General features: G+C 37.7%; 2 protein-coding genes and 1 long non-coding RNA gene across 5 annotated transcripts; 1 reads left to right on the top strand and 2 right to left on the bottom strand.

The window, feature by feature from the left end:
• Positions 1-1,788: 1,788 nt before the first annotated feature.
• Positions 1,789-8,239, top strand: LOC133717663 (actin-related protein 7). Its single transcript, XM_062144372.1, has 7 exons — positions 1,789-2,040; positions 4,272-4,487; positions 4,949-5,090; positions 5,520-5,764; positions 6,226-6,409; positions 6,729-6,796; positions 7,781-8,239. The coding sequence occupies exons 1-7, from the start codon at positions 1,963-1,965 to the stop codon at positions 7,931-7,933; spliced, it is 1,086 nt and encodes a 361-aa protein (XP_062000356.1). The 5' UTR covers positions 1,789-1,962; the 3' UTR covers positions 7,934-8,239.
• On the bottom strand, positions 8,236-10,107 carry LOC133717665 (uncharacterized). The gene is made up of 2 exons (XM_062144373.1): positions 9,815-10,107; positions 8,236-8,829 (listed from the first exon to the last, which is right to left on the bottom strand). Exons 1-2 carry the CDS (start codon positions 9,908-9,910, stop codon positions 8,236-8,238), a joined length of 690 nt encoding a protein of 229 aa, XP_062000357.1. The 5' UTR covers positions 9,911-10,107.
• A 4,662-nt stretch (positions 10,108-14,769) lies between these two features.
• On the bottom strand, positions 14,770-17,948 carry LOC133713527 (uncharacterized). 3 transcript variants are annotated; one of them, XR_009848063.1, is made up of 5 exons: positions 17,645-17,948; positions 17,141-17,208; positions 15,460-16,371; positions 15,271-15,344; positions 14,770-15,058 (listed from the first exon to the last, which is right to left on the bottom strand). It is a non-coding gene; the product is annotated as an uncharacterized LOC133713527 (long non-coding RNA). The 3 variants fall into 3 exon arrangements; XR_009848064.1 differs by having other exon boundaries at positions 15,688-16,371; XR_009848062.1 differs by having other exon boundaries at positions 16,311-16,371.
• Between the last annotated feature and the right edge of the window lie 3,871 nt (positions 17,949-21,819).

The following is a 21,819-nucleotide window of genomic DNA, read 5'->3' as shown; positions in this document are numbered from 1 at the left end:
TTGCAGTTTTGGTGTTTGCGGTTTTGCTTATTTCAGTTAGTTGCTTACTGCCTTACTTGTTTTGTTTCAGTTTGTACTTTGCACTTTTGCAGTTTGCAAGTTGGACAGTTTATATGTTGTAACTTGTTTTGTTTCTGAGTTTCTGTCTTTCATTGATTGGATGAGACTATCAGTTATGACTTATGATTTGAATCAATTGATGTAGTTTTGAGTGTTTTGTACTTGTGAAACAGTTACAGTAGTTTCAATTATGATGTTGAATTGTTGATAATGGTCACAAACTGAATTTCCTAGAAATATCAAATATGTTTGTATACCATTATACTGCATAATTTGCAGTTCTGAACTTCTGAAGTTGAAAGAAATGAGCATTTCTAATATGTTCATCTGTTTCAAGTCAGGTCTGGTGCAGGAACCGTAAAAATCGAGAACCGAATCATTTGTTTTCTATTCGGTTCCATCTCGGTTCTCAAGCTGAAAAACACAAAACCATAACCGAAAGTTACAACTTGGTTCAGTCTCGGTTCCAATGTTCCATTGCTTGAACTGTAAAAACAGAACCGATCCCAACCCTATTTCCATGTCTCGTCTGACGACACGTCTTCGTGACGTCGTCATCGGACGGGTAGGTCTGGTTAGTCAGTCTAGCAGCGAAGGTCGGAGGAAGAGTCCAGGCTGAGATAGTGAGGAGCGACAGTGGAGCATTGTTATTCTGCAGAGACGTCTGCAACCACCAATTTGGGCCACCAAGCCTGGCGGAGAGCGCGTTACTCGATCTGGGTTGTGATTCAAATCCGGGTGGAATTTGGGTGCCATGGCGGTCAGGCCAATGTTGCCCAGCATGCTTTGACGTCGGTATTGTTCGAAGGTGGAGGGTACCGCCATTCGCCTAGTTCGGCCACTGATGTCGGCCTTAGTTCGACGGCAGCGTGTATCGCTGATAGGAAAAGACGAAGTGTTGGTTGTTGGGAAACCTAGACCGTGGGCCTATTCTATGTTCTTGGGCCTTTGCTAGTGGGTTTATGGTCTATTTTATTTGTTTTAAATGGTTTGTTTATTGTTTAGAAGTATTTTACTTACAATCAATCCCTATAGAATTATTATAGGGAAAGTCGGGCTGAATGCCTATGTCTGCATTGAAAGTGCCTTATTTGTCTTAGAGAGGAGTTAAATGGTTATCAAATGGACACAACCTCCTAGTAACAAGATGAAATATAGTGTGGCCATTTATAGTTCTAGTCGGCAAGCATAGTGGGAAAAACAAGTTTAATGGTTCTATGGCTTTGTATGAGCTTTATCTTTTTCAACTGTCATTGTTGTGAAGCAAATGGTGTTGCCTAGATATCAACCTTTGTTAATTGGTGCAAGTTTGAACACATAAGTTTAGTGGAGACTCCTGTTATTATTTGAGATGTTCTCTTGGTACTTATTATAACTTGAGGTTTAGACTATACGTCCCCTTATTATATTAAGCAGTTTCACTAATTGACATTTGACGGTAGCTACACTAGCTCTTGTTTTTTTTTTTTGAAAAAAAAAAAAAAAAACACTTAAAGAACTAAAATGACTATATTGCACTTGGCATGTCATGAATATTTGCACGAACAATACTAAATCGACGGATTTACTGTGATGATGCGTCAAGTTTAGTTGTTTCGTCACTTAGAGTGTCAAATTCAAAAAATTAGAAATCTGAGGTGTAAACTGAAAAACAAATATATGGACAAATAGAAGGGGGCGTTTTGCAAATACGCTTCTTTATAAGCCATCAGATGAGAAACAAAAAACAAAAGCCATTATTCTCTCCTTGCTAAATCTATAGAAAGACACCAGAGTGGGATTTGAAAATACACACAAATCCCGCTCTAAGTCTCAGCCAAGTAGCTAACCCAACCCAATCCTTCTCCAATTTACACAAGCCAAAACCTAAACTAGGGTTAGGGTTAGGGTTTCGTGACCACAATGGAGGCCGCCGTGGTCGATGCTGGCTCCAAGCTCCTCAAAGCGGGTCCCGCCGTTCCCGATCAAGCTCCTGCCATGGTACATCTTCCCTCTTCCTCTTCCTCTCCTCTTCTCTGTTTGCTTGCTCTGAATTTCAATTTCAAAGATCAATTTTCAATTTCTTGTGGGTTTTGGGTTTATAAAACTGTCTCGTCTGAAAGGTAGGGCCTTTTCTTTTAATTCCGTATGGTTACTGAGAATTACGGCGTGAGCTATAAATAGGATAATTCAATCGGGTGTGTAATATGGTTGTGTTGAGTGGGATTATTCTAGTGGCTCAAGGTTGAATTTTTAACATTGTTTCATGTATATCTCTAATTAGAAGAACAATGTGTGTTTTTTTGGGTCAAATTGGAACTGTCAATATACATTGGTATCATATAAGGACGGAACGGTAGTGTGAGAATTATGCATACTATCGATTTGGTTGTTAACTTCTACTCTCCTCTTCCTTCTGCTAACCAATCTCCCCTTTCTCGTATATCCATCCTTCTACCTTCCTCTATCTTTAACTCTTATCGAGCTGGACATGCTTTGTATTTGCGTGATCGCTTTGGTTGTGGAAACTGTAAAGAAACAATTGTTGTTGTTATAAACTATGTAACATACTTTTCGTTGAGTACAAACTTATATTTTCATTGCAGTTGTATAAAGGACCATTGTTTATGCCTAGTTTTGGTTTAGTATAATTTAGGGATTATGAATCGGAATTACATGTGAGACATAAGAATTTATGTTGGTTCACCAAATTCAATTTAGATCTGACTACATCGACATATGGTGCTCCACTAATAATATGGATAAGATTACATAGTACGAGAGAGTGTATGACTCTATTCTTTACAAAGACCATTCAAGGTCTGTCACTCTGGTACTTCTTATCCTTAGGTGAGGTTCACATGCTTCAAATCACTATGCTGAGTTCAGTATGGTACCTAGGCCGGCAATGCTCAGGTTTCCCTGATAGCTAGGTAGGTGTCATGTTTTTATGACCTGGTTAGGTTAATACTTGTTGGACTCTTACCAGACCTTGATGATCTCCCACATTGGCTTATGCTTTTATAAGTGGGTTTGTCATAGCTTGGCTTAAGCACTAGAGCAATGAGAGAGATCTCTTTTTTCCTTTCTTTTTTCAACTGCAAGATTGCTACTTATATGTTGTGCAAGTCACTTCTCCATTTTGTCAGACCAATGACACTTTTTATGTATTTTTTAATTATTATTAATATTGTTGTTATTTTTTTAACTCCACTTATGGTGTCAACGCCTATATGATAGAAAAGTGACATGATGAGATATAAAAGCCTTCTCTCTAAGGTTAACCTTTAAAAATTTGTGGACACCCTCCCTTAAAATATAAAGCTTGAAATTCAAGACCACCCATTTTATAGGTCACTCTTAAGATATTATTTCTACAAACTTCCAGGCAATTAAAAACCATGTAACCATTTGACTAACCACTTTTACCATTTCAGTTCTCTTGGACACTCTCTGTATTTGTTTGTATGTTCCATCATTTTGGATAAACAAATGGTTATCAACATGGCAGAAATTCTGGAAATTTTTTTATCAACGAGGAATCTAAAAGATCAATGGTTCTGATTGTTGAAATTCATTATGTGATTATTGAAGTGATGTTAAAGTAAGGTTAATCTAAATGGAGAAGGCTTCATGTGATAAATATATATACACGTGTGTGTGTGTTTTTTTTTTTTTCAGTTTATTTCTCTTAAACTTTTCAAATGCTTCTAATTATCTTAGTATTCAGCTGCTCTCTGATTAATGTGTTTAATTTAAGATAATGCGGGCATGATGGACCTGCAAGTTTTCATTAATCATTTCTTAGTGTGAGATACTGATGAAATCAAATTGAAACAGTGAACTCTTCAGTCATGGTTAGTCTTTGTTCCGTGAAATGAGTTTTGAGATTCCAAAAACCTGGATGTATTGAAAAACTAAAATTCTGCTGTTAAAAATGTTCATATAAGATTTAAGAAGTGCAGCCTTTTTCATTCCTTAAAAGAAAAAAAAAGAAAGAAAAGAAAGAAAGACCAAATTTATGGTCTTCTCCATTAAGCCTTTGTTTTGAATCAAATGTTTTTGCTATTATTAAACTATTTTGATTCAAATGTGGAGTCAGAGACCCACTTATACTTATTGTGGGCTGTATTGTACAGAATGCTAATTACATTTCACTTAGCAGAAGTAGCCGAAGATATCCCTGCGGCCCATTTTCTTTTTAGTTCTAACTTTTTTGTCTATAATTTCAGATAATTCCAAACCAAATGAAGCGCATGTCTGAGGATGGATCAATGAATGATAGTTCATCATTTGAAGATATAATTGTTGATCCAGTTGTGCGTGGTCTTATTAAAGATTGGGATGCCATGGAAGATTTGTTGCATCATATTTTATACACTGGCCTCGGATGGGAAATGGGCAATGAAGGGCAGATATTATTTACTGATCCACTCTGTACTCCCAAGGTCAGCTAATCTAATTCTTTATCTCGGAATTAGTATTCATTATTTTGGCAAGAAATTTTGTAATTCCTTGACTATTTGATTTTGGCAAGAAATTATTTTTACTCAAACACTATGCTCTAGAATGGTTACCACTCAAAAAGGCTTTTTTGCTTCACCTCTGTATGGTCTGAATCAGATGCCACTTCATAGTGGTAAAGTTGCCTTTCTGACATTATTTCACTGTTTGTCATTTCTATTTAGTGTGCATGTATATGGATTTGCATGTGTTTGATTTTAGTGACCCTAACTTATTATGTATTTATTTATTTTTTCTGTTTTCTTTGGGGGGTTCTTTTGGTTGGGCGGAGGTTAAGAAAGCCTATATATACGTCTATATCTTGCTGGCGTTGCATATTTCTTATTTCTCTCATTATGTGAAGTATCACTTCAAGAAAAATTAAAATACAATTTTTTTTTGCCAGGCTGTCAGAGAACAGTTGGTTCAACTGATGTTTGAAACGTTTAATATATCGGGCTTCTATGCATCAGAGCAAGCAGTATTGTCACTTTATGCTGTAGGACGTATCTCGGGATGCACTGTCGATATTGGCCATGGGAAGATAGGTATGTATGGATTGCAGATGGAACCTTGGTTGGTGCTTTTAGTTTTATGAAATAATTAGTTAAGCTGGTTGGTTGATACATAATGGTAGGTAAGCTTTTAATATCTTCTTTACTACAGGCCAAGTTATGTGTAATCAAAAGTCAATAGTACGTAATTAAAGTTTTATCTCCCCTAGCATGCAGTTGGTCATTTTAAAAATGTGCAACTGTTTTATATTATCTGTTTATGAATCTTGTATGGTACAACAAAGTATAACAACCATCAATCACAGCAATTCAGTTCATTAGGCAACCATATGATAATACCACTCATGAAGATGTGTTAGTAGCTGAACTAAAGCTGCCGGGTAGTTAAACATGCATGACCTGTTATTGACATTCGATTCATTTTAACTGTGCCTCTTTTGTAATTTGGCCAATTTTTAACAGATATTGCGCCAGTAATTGAAGGGGCTGTTCAGCACATTGCCTCAAGAAGGTTTGAAATTGGAGGTATTGATTTGACGAAGTTACTCGCTGAAGAGCTTGGGAAGTCCAATCCTCTGGTGACTTTAAAGATGTCTGATGTTGAGAAAATAAAAGAGCAATATTCATGTTGTGCTGATGATGAACTTGCTTATGAAAAGATTAAAAGATCATGCCAGGCGGAACAACACACTCTTCCTGATGGACAGGTCTGGTTAACTTGATCAAACATTATGTGGATAGATTGATTGGAAAAAAGAAAAAGAAAAAAAAAAAGACAGATGTAGGCATAATGGTTGCTTTGAGGAGATGTTTTTATTGATTAGACCATATTAAGTAGTATAAGATCAATGTATTTAACTTATAGAAAGAGTATTTATGCATAATTATGCATTATCCTCACACTGGAATCTTTCTCTAGTCCTACATGTTGAATTCTCAAAAAGATGGTGAGTGATCTTTAACGTTTAAACAATTTTTTTTATCAATTTCGCTCACACAAGATGGGAGTCATTCCATCCAAAGTCATCCTTTGTTCCCAATTAATACCCAAAAAATTTAAATGTCACATGATTTTATGATCTTCTTTCCTTCCTGTTCATTGGAGTATTAGACTCAATGCTCTTTGACAATCTTTTTTGTCTGAATGTAACACTAGTTATCATTTTAGGTCATCACTATTGGAAGAGAAAGGTATACCGTTGGTGAGGCTTTATTCCAACCATCTATATTGGGTTTAGAGGCTCATGGAATTGTGGAGCAGCTTGTTCGTTGTATTTCAACAGTATCGTCTGATAATCACCGCCAGTTGCTGGAAAATACTGTACTGTGTGGCGGCACTGCTTCTATGACTGGTGAGTCTTATATATACTGAGATTTCTGCAATTGATTAGTACCTTTCTTTGTATCAGTTTTCCTTGACTAAAACTTGCTCTTGTGGGCAACCATTGTTCACTTATTTATCTGTGCCAGGCATTGTTTTGGTTGCGTTTGATTATGATCTAATGATTGTAATAAATGGGTTCCTGGATCACTAGGTTTAGAATTCCTTTTAGAATGATTATGTGGAAATATTTTACAAAAATGACTGGTATTTAAGTCTGACATTCTTGTTTCAGAAGAAATACGAATTTTTGATCTATTTGCTGACTGGTAGTTGGATTCTTACCGCAGGTTTTGAAGAAAGGTTCCAGAAAGAAGCTGGTTTATGCTCATCTGCTGTCCGCCCTGCTTTAATTAAGGTAATTTATTTTGTGGGTTTATTACACTGTGCACCCTCCAAGCATAAGTTATTTTCCCTATTGTATCCGTTTGAACAAGCAATGTAAAGCACTCCATACTTAATTCAGCAAAACACAGTTAATTGTTATTTAATCATGACAAATCGCAATAAGGTTTTAGCTTGAGGTGGGATTGGTTAAAACTTAAAAGTTCAAATTTGTCCAGAAAAAAAATCTAATAAATGATAAACTGAACATTGTTCACCTTTTCCGCATGGTGTCATCTTCTTGACATCTCACCTATTTGTTTACAAGACAAGTGATCTGACGCTGTCTGAAAAGTGCATATCCGTAGTAAGTTTGATAGTAAGCTATGCTGTTTTTTTTTTTTTGGCAATTTCTGATCTTCTACCTATTAATAAGTGATTATGCTAAATCATTGTATCATTTTCTTTATCCCCACCCGACCCCTCCCTGATGCCAGCGAGATTTGAACCCGTGACTTCCACGTTGTTAAGTAGGCCAGCTAACCAACAGGTTACGGATCACTGACAAATCATTGTATCATAATTTCTTAATGATTGCCATGTAGGCAGTTTGGAGTTTGTTGTTCCCCATCTTTAGTACCGAAGTTTGCACTCTTGCAGTCACAATTATGGTCAAACTTCTGTTTAAGAAGAATGAATTGTTCATTGGTTTGGAACTGTTTTTTGACGAGTTCAAGACTTTTACTGAATACAGAAATACGGTTATATGTGATATCAATTGCTTATTATGAATTTGCTAGAATCGTAATGTTCTTGATTTATTTAGTGGATGTTAATATTGCCGGTGCTCCACCGGAATATGCAACTGGATTTGTAAAATGAAATTGCATTTGACGTCCAGCTAAACAAAGTTGCTCTACTAATTCCTTGGCTTAGTTTCTACTTAATAAAGTCACCTGCCATAGGATTAATATATCTCTATCTGATAATATGTTTCCTTGGTGTTGGTTAAATACAGCCTCCAGAATACATGCCAGAGAATTTGACAAATTATTCAGCATGGGTGGGAGGTGCCATACTTGCGAAAGTTGTGTTTCCACAAAATCAGCATGTTACCAAAGCAGACTATGATGAAAATGGACCTTCTGTTGTTCACCGGAAATGCTTCTGATGCTTTTACTTTTGGTTGTGTAGAGATCTTGAGGTGTAGTTTAGTTTAACTAGAATACTTGAATTATGACAGGTGACCAGAAATCTTCATGTTTTGGCTACATTGTATTTTTGTCTATCAGTCACGATGTGTTTTAGTGTTTGGCAAAAGAATACAAAGTATTTTTCTTTGGTAGGAAAAAACTTAAAGCATATGCATGTAGCTGGCTGGTCTGATTGGACCCTTTGGTGTATCAACTTTATTACAGAATGACAATTTATGAATGTAGAAGTAGTGGTTCATTGCTTAATTGTGACCATTGCTTAATTGTGACTTGGTTCAAATAAAGACGTGGGAGTGGTGGAAGCACGTATCTCCTGACCAAACGGAAGCAGCAGGATAAAAAAGACGACCAATGCCACGACTGCAAAGAGGAGAACAAGATAAGGGAGCGCGTTCTTGACACCGTAAGCAATGAAGAACACCATGCTGAATGTCGCCATCATGGCTATGATGGAAATGAAGAGAAATATGAGTCCCGTGAGCAACTTTGAGGGCAAGTCTTCTAGAAAATCTTTTTCCGCGTAACGTGAGGTGAGAATGTAGAAGAACATTAGTGTTGCAATCAAGCCCATGAAGAGTGCCACTGCATCTGATATGATGAAAAATTGATACGAGACCCTTTTCAAATGATGATCAGTACTGTTATTCCTTCCTAGCGCCACAGTAATTCCCGTCGTAAACAAAGCACTGACAAGAAGACTTGACACGACCATACATGATTTTGCTGCGTCATTCATCCATTTTTCTGCCTCTTTTAATAACTCTGCATGTGCAGAAGAGAATACTTCTTGAGCTGTTTGGTCGTCTGAATTTTTCATGTCTATGTATGAAGGCGGCAAAATCCTTTTCACGTCCTGCATTGGAAGTAGATTTTGATCGCAGTATTATATAACACTAATTTTACTTATTCCTAAACTCTGTAAAAGAAAAAAAAAGAAAGAAAGAAATTGTAACGCATGATAATAAAGTTTACCAAAATGTCTGGTTTATATTGTTCTCCTAATGTTTGGCTACAGTTTTACAGTACAATTATTCTAAGATTAATTTTACTCACAAAATCGCTCATTCCTTAAAACACACCCCCAAATTATTTTTTCTTCTTATTTTTCTCTTTTACTCTTCTTTCTCGCACAGCCTCTTTTCACCTCGTCTGTTCTCTCTCCACTCCTCTCTCACCTCTCTCTCCAACCATAGCCCCCTTCTTCCTTCTTATACCACACCAGAACACCACCTATAACTAGGCTCATAATTAATTGAAGATCATGAAGCAAAAAAAGTTATTGTTTTTTTTTTTTAAAATAAAACAATATTTTGAAAAAGAAATATGCTCCCTACATATACTTATGTGCTAAATTCAAGACAGTTCTTTTCGGTTCCATTCTATAATTTCATAGCACGATTAATCTATACCATTATTAGGAGAGCTCACTTTGTAGACAAAGTGAGATGAAAAGGCATGAAGAAATAATTTTTAATATTTGAAGGATATCTAGTAAATAATGAAATATTGATAAAGTAGTAAAAAGAAAAAAAATATTTGATAACTACTCATGAAATTCACACTTTTCATTTTAAAATTCACACTCCATATATCCTTTTTTAGTAACTTAAATTTTATTTTATTTTATAAGAATTTCAACCAAAAAAGAAAAGAAAGAGTGTTGATTGCAAAGTGTGAATTTCATTCTCCAAAACTTAAAGCTACTTAAACTAGAAAGAATTATTTGAAGGCGTTTTGAATTTAACTTTTTGGCTGCTTTAGTAACAAAAATAGAAAAACTTGGAGAAATTTATGTTAGAATAAAATAACAAATTGAGAAGGAGAGAAGGAATAGATACCTCGAACCATTTTAATTCGTGCTGCATTCGCAAAGCTGCTCCAGACCATTTATTTAATTGGCTTTTGGGAGCTAATCTTGCAGCTAAATGGAGCATAGTATTTTTTCTGTCATCTTTGAGGGCAAGGATGAGGTTCTTGATCAGGCCTATCTCGTGTATTAACTTACAGACATTCGCTTGGCGAAGTGAAACTGCGGCATGTATTATGGTATGATTTTCGCTATCCTTTTCCCATAATAAAGGAGGATAGTAATGAACAAGCGTTGTTACAAATTCTGAATTTCCTGATTTTAATGCGTAGGAGTTTTTACTAGTTCTGCGAATTCCTCGTTTCTTGTTACGCTGCGCCAAAGAGCCTTGACTAATGCATGGGCTGGACTGCCACCTATTATAAAATATTCTTAAGATAAATTTATTGCAAAAATACAAAACCAATAATTTATAGGCTAGCACAATTTTTTGGGTTTATCTATACTATTATTAAGAGAGACGCCTTATTATTATTTTTTTTTTTTGAAAAGGATTTGATGTTATTAGATATCGAAGCCATGAAAACAGGCCAAAGTCTAACAGAACTTACATAAGAAGATCCGGAATTTAACCGGGCGTTCTATCTAAGTCACACCTAAACTCATTAAAACTAAAATGGTCGCTCGCTGAAACAACAAGCCAACAAATTAAGTAAAAGTAATCTCACTTCCTAAGGCAAAATCAATTCATCTAGTCTAATCTGCCAGCACTCAATTGTGGACACATATCAACTAGAAACATCTTAGAAAGTATATAGAAATCACTCCCACTTGAGAAGTCTTGATGTTCAGAATGTCTTGAAATTTTGTACCTTAAGCAAGCACTTGCTCTTTCCCCTTAGGGTTAGAGTTAGTGCTTGTTTCAGGCTCATCAGCAGCTAACAACCTCGGCATCAGGTTGGTCTTTTTGCTCTTTGTCTTTTCTAGTTCTCCATCCTTTTTTCTTCCTTTTCCTGCTGTTCCAGATGGCAGCTTGTTCACACTTCCAACAGGACGTCCTCTCTTTCTCTTAGGTTGATCATTGTTGTTCGAAGGTCCCTCCAACAAGCCCATAGTCACTGCATCCAAATTGTTCTTTCCAATAGCAAGACTTAAACGCAATTTTTTTGGACAGATAATTACCTCATCATGTTCCCTACTACGGCGTTGTCCTGTGATTGGATCTTCATTGAGTCTTGGTTCACTCAATTCTCTAATCTGCACTTGTCTTCGATGTCGATGCATGGCCATCACAGATTGAGGTAGGATAGCTTCGGGTATACTATTAGGTATTTGAGCCTTGAAAATCAGAGTTTGATTGTTTACTGTTACCCTAGTGACATTAGGGTTTTCCTGTCCCAATAACACGGCTAAAGCCGTGGGCTGCTCCATCGTGCCAACAGGTATGTCACGGTCTTCTTCCAGATCCGGCCCTGAACAAGGGAGGCCAACATGCGTAACGAGGCCGCAGGTGCCACACCTGCCAAACAGCTTGTCATATCGAAACTGCACCATGAACTGGACTTCATCTTCCACCCTGAAACGTCGACGAAACAGGAGAGGTTTGACATAATCGATTTCAACCCTGATGCGCAAAACTCGAGTCCGAAAGGCCGGGCGATCAAATTCCATGAACTCGCCTAGGGTACTCCCAATCAGTCGCATAATCCGTTCAGATCTGAAGGCCGGTGGCACTCCTTGCAGTGTCATCCAATAGGATGATTTCTTCAGTGGGATCTCCCTTGCCGGACTGACACCGTCATACGGTGCTAAAGCTATAGGAGCCCGGTTATATCCCCATGGTCCTCCTTTCCAAACCCTATCCACATCAGAAGGATCTGTGAAAGTGAACAAAACCCTATCATCTTCTCCGAGTTCTTCAACATTCAATCTGCCATTGATTCTCCATGCAGATCGAAACATGCCAAGGAAAGAGCGACGAGAATATTCCCGTGCTGTGAGCAGCTTCCCTACCATGAATGCTTCAGGTTGTCTCAATCCTTTTGATGGACGCAAATCCACCGGTTGCTTTCCATCAGCCAGCGCTAGGGAGAAGGCCAAGCAGGCTGCCATTGCATCAATTGCCATTGACGTGAGAGAGAAGCTACGCAGTCGAGAAACCCTAACCCTAGTTAGAGAGGGAGAGAGAAACGGCTGCGACTAGAAAAAATGTAATAAAATAATTCTGAAATATGAATAAACTTGAGTACTCATAATATATATAGGGATAATATAGTCAAATTATAACAAAAACAAAAAAATAAGAAAAGAAAAAAAATGGTGAAACATATAAGTACTTGGAAAAACTACCCACCCTACGAAAACTACCCACTAAATCCGTTTTCTCTAAACATAATAAATACCCATTATTTGCAGATAACTTTCTATTTTTTTTCCTTAAATAATTTTTAAGGAAAGTTTCAGTAGAGGGAGACTTCAGAAATCTATGTAACTTTTATTAAACAGAGTTGTTCTATTTCCAAGTTTTGATTGACCCAGAAACGTCAGAATCTCACAATCTAAAAATCTCAAAAACCCATTGCGCAGTTGCTCTGACGCACAACAGAAACCCTAACCCTAAATCGGTGATCTCTGAGTGGATCGGTCACCATACCCCTATATCTGACATTGAACAAGTCACTGCAAGCTTCGCCGCATCCATGGCGCTGGCAGGGGATGAATTCCTCGATATCACTCACATGACTGGTGCGACAACTCGCCGCCCTTCGCAATCCTTCCTACTTGCTCGTCCTCTGACCCCAAAACCTTTCATTCTGCATGACCTTACACGTCATTTCCGTCGTGCTTGGGTTATGGAAGGAAAGTTTAGAGTTTAGGAACAATCTCATAAGACCTTCTTGTTTGCCTTTGATCTCAAGCATGATCAAAACCGAGTGCTTTGGGGAGGGCCATGCTATTTCAATCGTGCGCCCATGATTATTCAGGATTACAATGGCCTTGTACCAATTCACACCATTGACATGGCTGCACTGTTCTTTTGGGTGCAGATCAAAAACATATCCCCTGCTTTGGAGGAGTCGGAAACCATCAAAGCTGTTGCTTCTATTGCAGGTAACTACCTCAACATGGATGATAAACTGTTTAATGCAACTGGAAACATCCGTGTGCGGGTTGCCATGCTCTAGACAAACCTTCTTCCTGAGGAAAACCTAAAACTTACTCAAGGTATTGTTGAAGAAATTGATTTTTTTTTGAGAACTTATTGGGGTTGTGTAAGAATTGTAACTTGGTATTCCATGAGGATGGTAAGTGCAAGGCCACCCATCGGTCATCTATGTAGCAGGGAGCTTTACAAAAGGAGAACAGGTTGGAACTTCCAAACCCTTTCCAGAATGTGATAAATGGAGGCTTTGCAACTGGTGGCTTTAGTTTTCAAGGCAATCGAACCAGTGCACAAATTCCTTGCTCTCTCTTTGGTCTCAAGGAATCTATGAAGCCTCGAAAACCTGTGGTCATTAGGAAAGAGACATTGGAAAACTCAGAGGGTGTGGAAGGCTCTAGGGCATTGATGCCTATTGACACAAACACAGACATGAAATTACCCAGTGAGGTGGAACATTCTGCAGGTATGGGGAATACTCAAGTGAATGATGTTTTGGTAACTCCAAACCTTGAAGTAACTTGTGTGATTGAACTTGAATCTGAGAGACTTGAGACTGGGGGTACTGTTGCCCCTACTTTGGAGACACAAGCTGAGCAGCGGGCAATCACAACAAATACAGAGATGCAGGAGAAGGAAAATGAGGAAGATACACCTCGAGTAGAGAAATGTAGCAAGTCTCCATTTCCCAGGGTGTCTCCTAAAAAACTTAAGGAAGGCAACACGGGTTTCCTTGAAGGTCAGCTTGAGGTTGCTCTCGTGAAAAAGTTGAAACCGCCAGTTCAGTTCACAGCAAAAGCTCTAGGAGGCCTTTTCGTCTCGAAAAAGATCCCAATGCAATCGGGATTAATGCATTCCAAGAAGAAAAGGGGTAGACCACTGGGTGGGAAAAATAAAAACCCGCAAAAAAGTTCCAACTGAAGAAGTTCTGAATGTCTATTCTGGTAAGCCTCCTAGCCCTAAGCCTAAGGGCAAGGAGAAAATTTGATTATTTTAATTGTCTGGCCTACAAAATGATTTTATTCTACATCCAGGTAGGGAAAGTTTCTTGATGCACCGCAATTGAGAGCATTGACTTCGGAAGCTTTTCATTTGCTATTATTCATAGTTAGAATAAGCTTGTTCTGATAGGCTCCTGAATAAAGGAGCGGAAATGTTTCAAATGTAATGGTACCTATCTACCCCATTTGGGGCTTGTATTGTGCCATTCAAGCCTGAGTTTGCTTTGAAATGAATATGTTACTTAGTCAAAAAAGGAAAATTACACTATGCCAATAACCTCATCAGACGACAGACAATGACTGTCGTCTGATATGCAAAAAATCTGTCGTCTAGTAAGCTGATATCTGATTGACGTTCAGACGACGGTTAAAGCCCGACGTCAGAAATTCACTCAGACGACAGACACCTAAAAAAATCTGTCGTCTGAATGTGCTTAAATATGTACAAATTGTACGTATATGTGGTTAGATATGAAATAGAACGACAGTCAAATGTTGTTGTTGTCAAACTCTAGCAACAGACTTTACAAATAATCTATTGTCTGTTTTAATGCGAGACGACAATAAAATGTCGTCTGAATGTGTAGAATTTCCATGTTTCTTTGCCAAATCTGTTGTGTGAACTTTATTGAAACAACATCCACTATTAGTTATCTATTGTCTTTGTTGTTGTAAAAGGACATTTAAATGTCCTTTGAATGTGTAGATGCTTGAAGTATCTTTGATCTTTCTGTTGTGTGTACTTGTTTCAAACCATAGTTGTTGGTAACTTTCTATTGTTTGATATTATTTAAAAAGACATATAACTTCCAATGTATTATCATATGTCCCAATGATGAAAGTCATACTCAAACAATGAAATACAGTTTGTTAACAGCAGCATAAACTAATCTACCCCATTGATAAAGGTTTCAGCACGTTGCTCCAACCTCCTCAAAAGGTCCTTCATAAAGAGTGTACTTGTCCCATGAGAAATCAGCAGTGTATCTATTGCGCAATGGTCAAAGACTTCACTACTTGTTTTCTGCTTGCCTTCTGCAGACTACGTATCGTCTCTACGTCCTAACCATTTCTGCCCTGATAGATCTATGCTTCCTAAGTAAGGACTACTTTTCTGTGACAACATCAACCAACATTAGTTCAATTACCATTGGGCTAAACACATGAAATATAAGTCAAACTTTTACAGTCAAATTGCTTGATTAATAGTATCAAGCAGAAAACTCATTTGCAAAACTCAATCGAGATGCAAATGTATAGTTGACTATACTTCATGAATAGAGGTAACAAAAAAATGAACAGGGAAAGGTAGTAGTGAGTATATACCTCAGTCCCTACTTTTCTCTTCTCTTCCAAGTCAGCCTTGTTTCCAGCCAAAACCATTATTAAAGTTGGATTTGCTAATATCAAACGAGAAGTAAAATAAACTTGAGTGAGTTAGCAGTCTTGAAGCATATTAGTTACTCAAGTTATATCAATCCAAAAAGTGGTCACTCCAAAACTTTTCAAATGTACCTTGTCTTTGCAATTCAAAAACCCACTTCTTAGCTCGCTAAAAACAAATGACTCATGCAGCCAAAAACAATATGCATCGAACTGATTACACTTAAAAAGTGCATAACTCATATTACAAATCACCAAAGAGTCTTGTATCATTTGACAGATAAAGTCTAAGCAACTCATATTGCAGATCATTAATGACATAGTCTTCTATCATTTGATAGATAAAATTTTAAGGCTTACAATGAGCATGTCACAAGTGGCTCCTTCTGCTTTCGAAAGTGAATCAACCAGCATCTATTCCTCTTGTTGATGTTCAATACTAAATTTTAAAAGCACAAAATGTAACGATACAAATGGAATTGCCTTTCCACAAGAAATTAACTTTTGGGCATAGACAAAATTCTGAATTCCTAAATAGTAATCAAGGAGGTAATTTGAGAACATAATTTGATCATGGATCCTCACACAACTCGAATGCTTTCCCTAAACAAACATATCATGTATATATAAAACAAGAATAGATTGCTAATTAGTATCAGGCCAATTTATGCTTACAAATGAATGAAAGAAGAAGAGAAAAGAAAAGAAAAAAAAAAGAGAGAAAAAAAATAAGGAAGAGCTCAACATTGGCAAACAAGGAATGTTTCCATCACAGATATTGAGCCCATATGAAGCTGAAGTCTCCGGAACTCAAAGTGGAGGTAGATAATCCAGAGAGTCAGCAGTAGTGGAATCTCTATAATGACCGATATAACACAAGCAACCACAATTTCTAAACATAATCAGTTATTCACAGAAAATAGTTTAAATTCTTTTCCAAAGTAGTCTCTTAATTTCTACAAAACAAAGAAAGACAAGCTCACCAAAATCCCCTGTGGTACAGCTGAATGCTGAGTAACAACGAATTCCTAATCCGCTAACTGGCTTTGAGAAGGCAAATTCCCATACACCGCCGAAAAAAAAGGTAATACAAAAGAGAATAAATATCATCAGCGAAACCGAAACTGAATACATAACTATAGTTCATCATTAATACTCATAGAAGGAAAATCCATAACAATTCAAAAAGAGAAGCCAACACTTTCTCAGGTAGAAATAATCCAACATTGACATTATGAAATTGATAGGTAGCATCATAAGATAAAAGAAATAATATTACTAATTCTAGGTTGCAACATCTGGTACCTACTTCTTTCAATTATACAAAGAGAAACTTTAAACATTATATTTAGGGGTCCTATAGAAACTAGAAGAGAAAAATACACATTCAATAATGTTAAGCATGAGCATGAGGGTACTTGCGTTGCATCTCTACAAAACATCCTAGTAAGGAGGGTATCTGGTGTTCTGCCAGTTTTAGTCAAGATAGCTTGTGGAAAAGAAAGATGTGCAGCTACATTATTAACATGAACTGTAAAGCATTTGTTCCTTTTCATTGTAACTTGGGCACTTGGGCATCTATCTCCAACATAAAGCCAAGACAATAGAACTATAGACACTACTTCTTAATTCCCTTAATGATCCCATCTCCATGTTAGTGTTGTTGAATTTATTAATCTCGGACCAATTATACCGTGGGAATATAAAATTTAGATTAGAGCCCACTTAACAAGTTTGACAGTTATAAAACAAGAAATGAAATTAAGGGTAATAGCAACTATTCAACAATAATTTATGAAACACCCATGCTTACTTTGTAAAGGTACGGTCAGCAGATCTAGAAAAACGAGTTGCAAAACTTCCATTCATACCTGAGTCTCCCTGTATAAACAAAACTTAATAAAAAGATTTGAAAACAGGATACATATGTGTGCATATGCAATTTATAACTCTGTGCTTACGCTTCCATAACCAAAGAACTATGTTCATGAAAGTGGTCTATGAAGGTCTAATTAATAGTAATAAAGAGAAGGTTGAAAAAGAGGAAGAACAAGTGCAAATCTAACACTGCAAGTACAAAGTTGAGTCTATGCATATTTACTGATACAACACAAGCAATCCTAATTTCTAAACAGTTTAACACCAAATTCGACTTCAATAAAAAACCCTAACACTTATATCTGCTTTGATAACCTTCCATCCCCAATTCAAATATAACCCAGAAAAGAAAAGGAAAAAATCAAGATTCAAAGGAAATTTCCTATTAAAGCCCTAAATCCCCAATCCAACCAAAAAAACCTTAAATCTAAGGGCTTACCAGCATAGATAAAGAACTACTGATTGACACCCATGAAATGAGTAATAAGGTTTGGATGATTTCGCGAAAAGGGGTATGAATCGGAGGGTTAGGTTTTGAAACAAAGTCTGGATCAGATGAAGAATGAGGTTCCCTTTCTTTCTCGAAGAGGGGTATGAATCCGAGGGTTAGGTTTTGACTCAGCCGGATTTTTGATTTGGGTGAGAACTTCGATTTGGTGGCACGAAGCTTGGATTAAATTTGGAAGAGAGAAGGTAGTGTTGTGTAAGAAGAAGCTGGGAAAGCTTTAGATCCGAGTTTGATAAATGTGTCGGGTGGAGAGAAATAGCTTTTAATCCCTTCACGTTGTGCCAAAAAAAAAAAAAAAAGCTAACACAAAATCCAAGGTCAATTTATCTCCTTTCACGAGACAACAGATAAATGTTGTCTGAACAAAAAAAGAAAACACTCGTACGACATAAGCCCAAATCAAATTTATCTCCTTTGGTTAGACGACAGATAAATGTTGTGTCAAGATAAACCTAATTCTCAAAACTAACTTACCATGGTATGTTGCTATATTCAGACAACAGTTTTTTCACTGTCTGTCGTTAAAATATATCAGACGACAGAAACCAACATGTCTGTCGTCTGAGCTCTGTCGTCTGATGAGGTTATTGGCATAGTGTTAGAGTAGAAAAATTTTCTTAAACATGCAGACCATGTGGTTGAAGACTAGTCAACATTAACTGAGCGCTCACTTATTATTATTTTTTAGGGCAAAATACTGTTTAGTCCCTGAAGTATGCCTTCGTCCTCGTTTCAGTCCCTGCCTTTCTAATTTAATCTCAAAAGTCTCTGAACTCAAAATTTATAGTCCAACTGGTCCATTCCCTCGATTTCATCCGGTTGCTCGCTGACGTGTCAGTTTTGTACTTGCCAGCTCAGCGCCACGTAAGACACTGATTTGTAAAGTGACGAAAATGCCCCTGCTTCAGTTTCTTCCAAAATTTCCTCCGAAATGGTAGTCTCTTGAGAGAACTCGAGGAGAGAGAAAGTAGATCTAGATTTCTCTCTCTCCTCCACCAGTGAATATCTCGGCACCATTGTGCCTCACCTCCACCACCACAGTGTCCACCAGTCTCTGGCGGCTCAAACCCAGCTCCCACATCTTCCGGAGCCGCCGGAAAATGACTCACGCGCCGACGAAGCAATACCCAGAACTGCTTTGGACACCCAACCTTTCTGGGTGTCTTGACTTCTCTCTCTTCTAGCGCTTCCGGCAAACCCAAATCACCACCAACGACTCCTCTCTTCTCCAAGTTGTCACCACCACCTCCCATTACTGTGAATTTCTTCAACCTGCAACTTTCAGGGTATTGGGTTCATAGAGGAGAGAGAGGATGGGAGAGAATCCCAAAAGCTAACTATACAAGGCAAATCCCAGAAGCTAACTACACAAGGCAAATCCCAGAACTTTCAAATAGAATCTAGCTTACCTCGTGATCAAATGAGATCAAGATCAGAACCTAATTTGCAGGTTCACGTTCGACGAAGAACACGTCAAACCCAAATTCCTCAACTCGGCCAATTTCCATAAATTTCCAGAATTTTACTCCGACTCAAGGTCACGAAGAACACGGCAAAGCCGAAACCAGCCCAAAATCACAACTTTTCCAAAACTTGATCGAACTCGAAAATCACTTACACCAGCTTGTAGAGTACGGAGAGCAGATCGTCTTTCATATATCAAGCAAGCCCAACAGCCACCGTAGATGCCGGAAAATGTCCCGAAACGGCCGAAGCAACCCAGAAACGAAAATCATCAAAACGTGATTAAATTCAAAATCTAATTACACAGACTTGTAGAGCATGACGAGAAGTTGAATTTTGATACCCCCGACGGCGTTAGGGAGGCTGGAGCCACCGAGAGAGAGGGAGATCCACGCCGGCGAGAACGAGAAATCGAAGAGTGCGTTCGGTGTCGTGAGTTTTAGGGCGCTGAGAGTGGGGTTGCGGCTGGCGTATTTGTACTTAACGCTCAAGACGGCGTTGTAGAGAGCGACGCCGGCGATGATGTTGGTGGAAATCAGGAGGAGTAAGAGAAGAAGAAAGCTCCGGCATGAGGTTGTGAGAGTGAGCGTGCCTGTTTTCATGGCAGAAGATGACATCGTTGCGGTCGTCGCTGAAATTGAAGTTGAAGAAGAGCTTGGTAGTGGTGGTTGAGTGTTTTTGGATGGTGAGCTCGGTAGTTGTGGTGGAGAGCTCAGTGTAAAGAGAAAGAACGAAGAGCAGGGGTAATCTCGTCACTTTACATGCAGATAACTGACACGTCAGCGAGCAACCGGATGAAATCGAGGGAATGGACCAGTTGGACTATAAATTTTGAGTTCAGGGACTTTTGAGATTAAATTAGAAAGGCAGGGACTGAAACGAGGACGAAGGCATACTTCAGGGACTAAACAGTATTTTGCCCTATTTTATATTATTTTAGTGAGAAACTAGAATTTTGTTTCATTACCAACAAAATTATAAATAGTGACCCACTTAATAAAAGTATGATAAGAAGTCACTACCGAAGAAACTACATGTACCCATCTAAGAATAGCCCACAAAGGTAAATAATAGCCCTAAAGATTTGTACATTTTAGTAAAAAAAAAAAACACTGGTTAAACTCTTGAGCAACCTAAATTCCACTCAACTAAGGATTGAAATTTCTTTAAAATTTTCGTCGAAATTTCCGTAATCTTAAAATATCGAGACAAAATTTATATGTTATATCATTTCTGTTAGGAATTTTTCAAAATTTTTTGTTCATTTCTGCGAAAATTTTAATTTTTGAAATATCTACACATAAATTACATTTTAAAAAAATTCAGAAGGGCCCTTGTAAATGGCATCCAACCCTTGTAAATGGCCAACAAAATTTACTTCAAACTTATGAAACTATCGGAGAACAGGACATTTACACCCCACTGGCCACAGCCCAAATAACACCAGCCCGACGAAGCCCCAAACCTAGTACGTATCTCACACCAATAACAAACCCTAGCAGCTAACTCGTCCCTGCAGCCCTAGCAACCAACGAGGTCTACCAAAGCTACCAACTCAATCATAGCCATGCTAATCTGAACATCCTTAGAAGTTAGAACCACCAACACCAATAATCAACACCATCATCAAGCCAGTAGCCACCACCACGGCGAAGGAAAATACCAAAACCCCGTATTAAAGCTCTCTTTTGAGGTACTACAAAAATACATTACCTAATCAATTTCAGTTATTAGCAATTAAGTTTGATATAGACAGTAAGAGCAGCACCTTGAATCTTTTAATTAAAATTGTTGAACTCAGGTTCCTAACGCTAGTAGTAATAATATCGTATATCGTTACCTATGCACAAGTAACCACAAACACGCACCATTGCATTGCTTTGTCTAGGACCCGTATTCAAAAGTTGAATACTCGAGTCCCAGAATTTTGTTTATTAAACAAAATTCACCAGAGTGTTCTAAACACGAACTCAAGTGGAATTATCTGATACACAACTTATCCAAAAGCACTTTAGGATTGTAGCTGGTAACTTGAGCTCAAAGTCATATAATCCTTTGCGGACAAAATACTGATGCCAACATGAGCCCATAGTCAATGTTTCTATCTATGGTAAGGATTTGACATCGGTGGGTGCAAGGGTCAGAATCAGAAAGCGTTATTGGACAAAGAAAACCTAGTAAGCATGCATAACAATCAACAACTGTTGTGAAGCACAATGCTCCAGTCGACGCTCGCAGGATAACACCTCTCACAACGAAGCCATCAACAAATCCTACTAAACCATGACAATACCCCCATAAAGAAGAGTGTGTTGCGTCACCACAAAGTAGGGTACTAAACTTCGTCACCATGTTGGTTACTGATAACAAACCCTAAGATTAGGGCTTGCCGCTATAGATATATATATGGAGCAAAAATTGTCATAGGTGCTTGCGAAATCTAACCCTAACATAGTGATAGAGAAAGAAATTGATTTTTTTTCCTACAAATATAACAACATAAATTTGATACTTAAGGCAAATATATTTTACTTAGTTAAACATTTAATATTAATTTCAAGTGTTTTTTTTTTTTTTTTGACTTTGTCAAGGGGAACCTAAAAGCTTCCTAGGCTCAAGATAAACCCCTTCGGCGCATGTGA

This window comes from Rosa rugosa, chromosome 6 (genome assembly GCF_958449725.1).
Source record: "Rosa rugosa chromosome 6, drRosRugo1.1, whole genome shotgun sequence".
NCBI classification, from domain to species: domain Eukaryota; kingdom Viridiplantae; phylum Streptophyta; class Magnoliopsida; order Rosales; family Rosaceae; genus Rosa; species Rosa rugosa.
The sequence above is the reverse complement of the archived record's forward strand: the minus strand, read 5'-3'. Positions and strand labels throughout refer to the sequence as shown.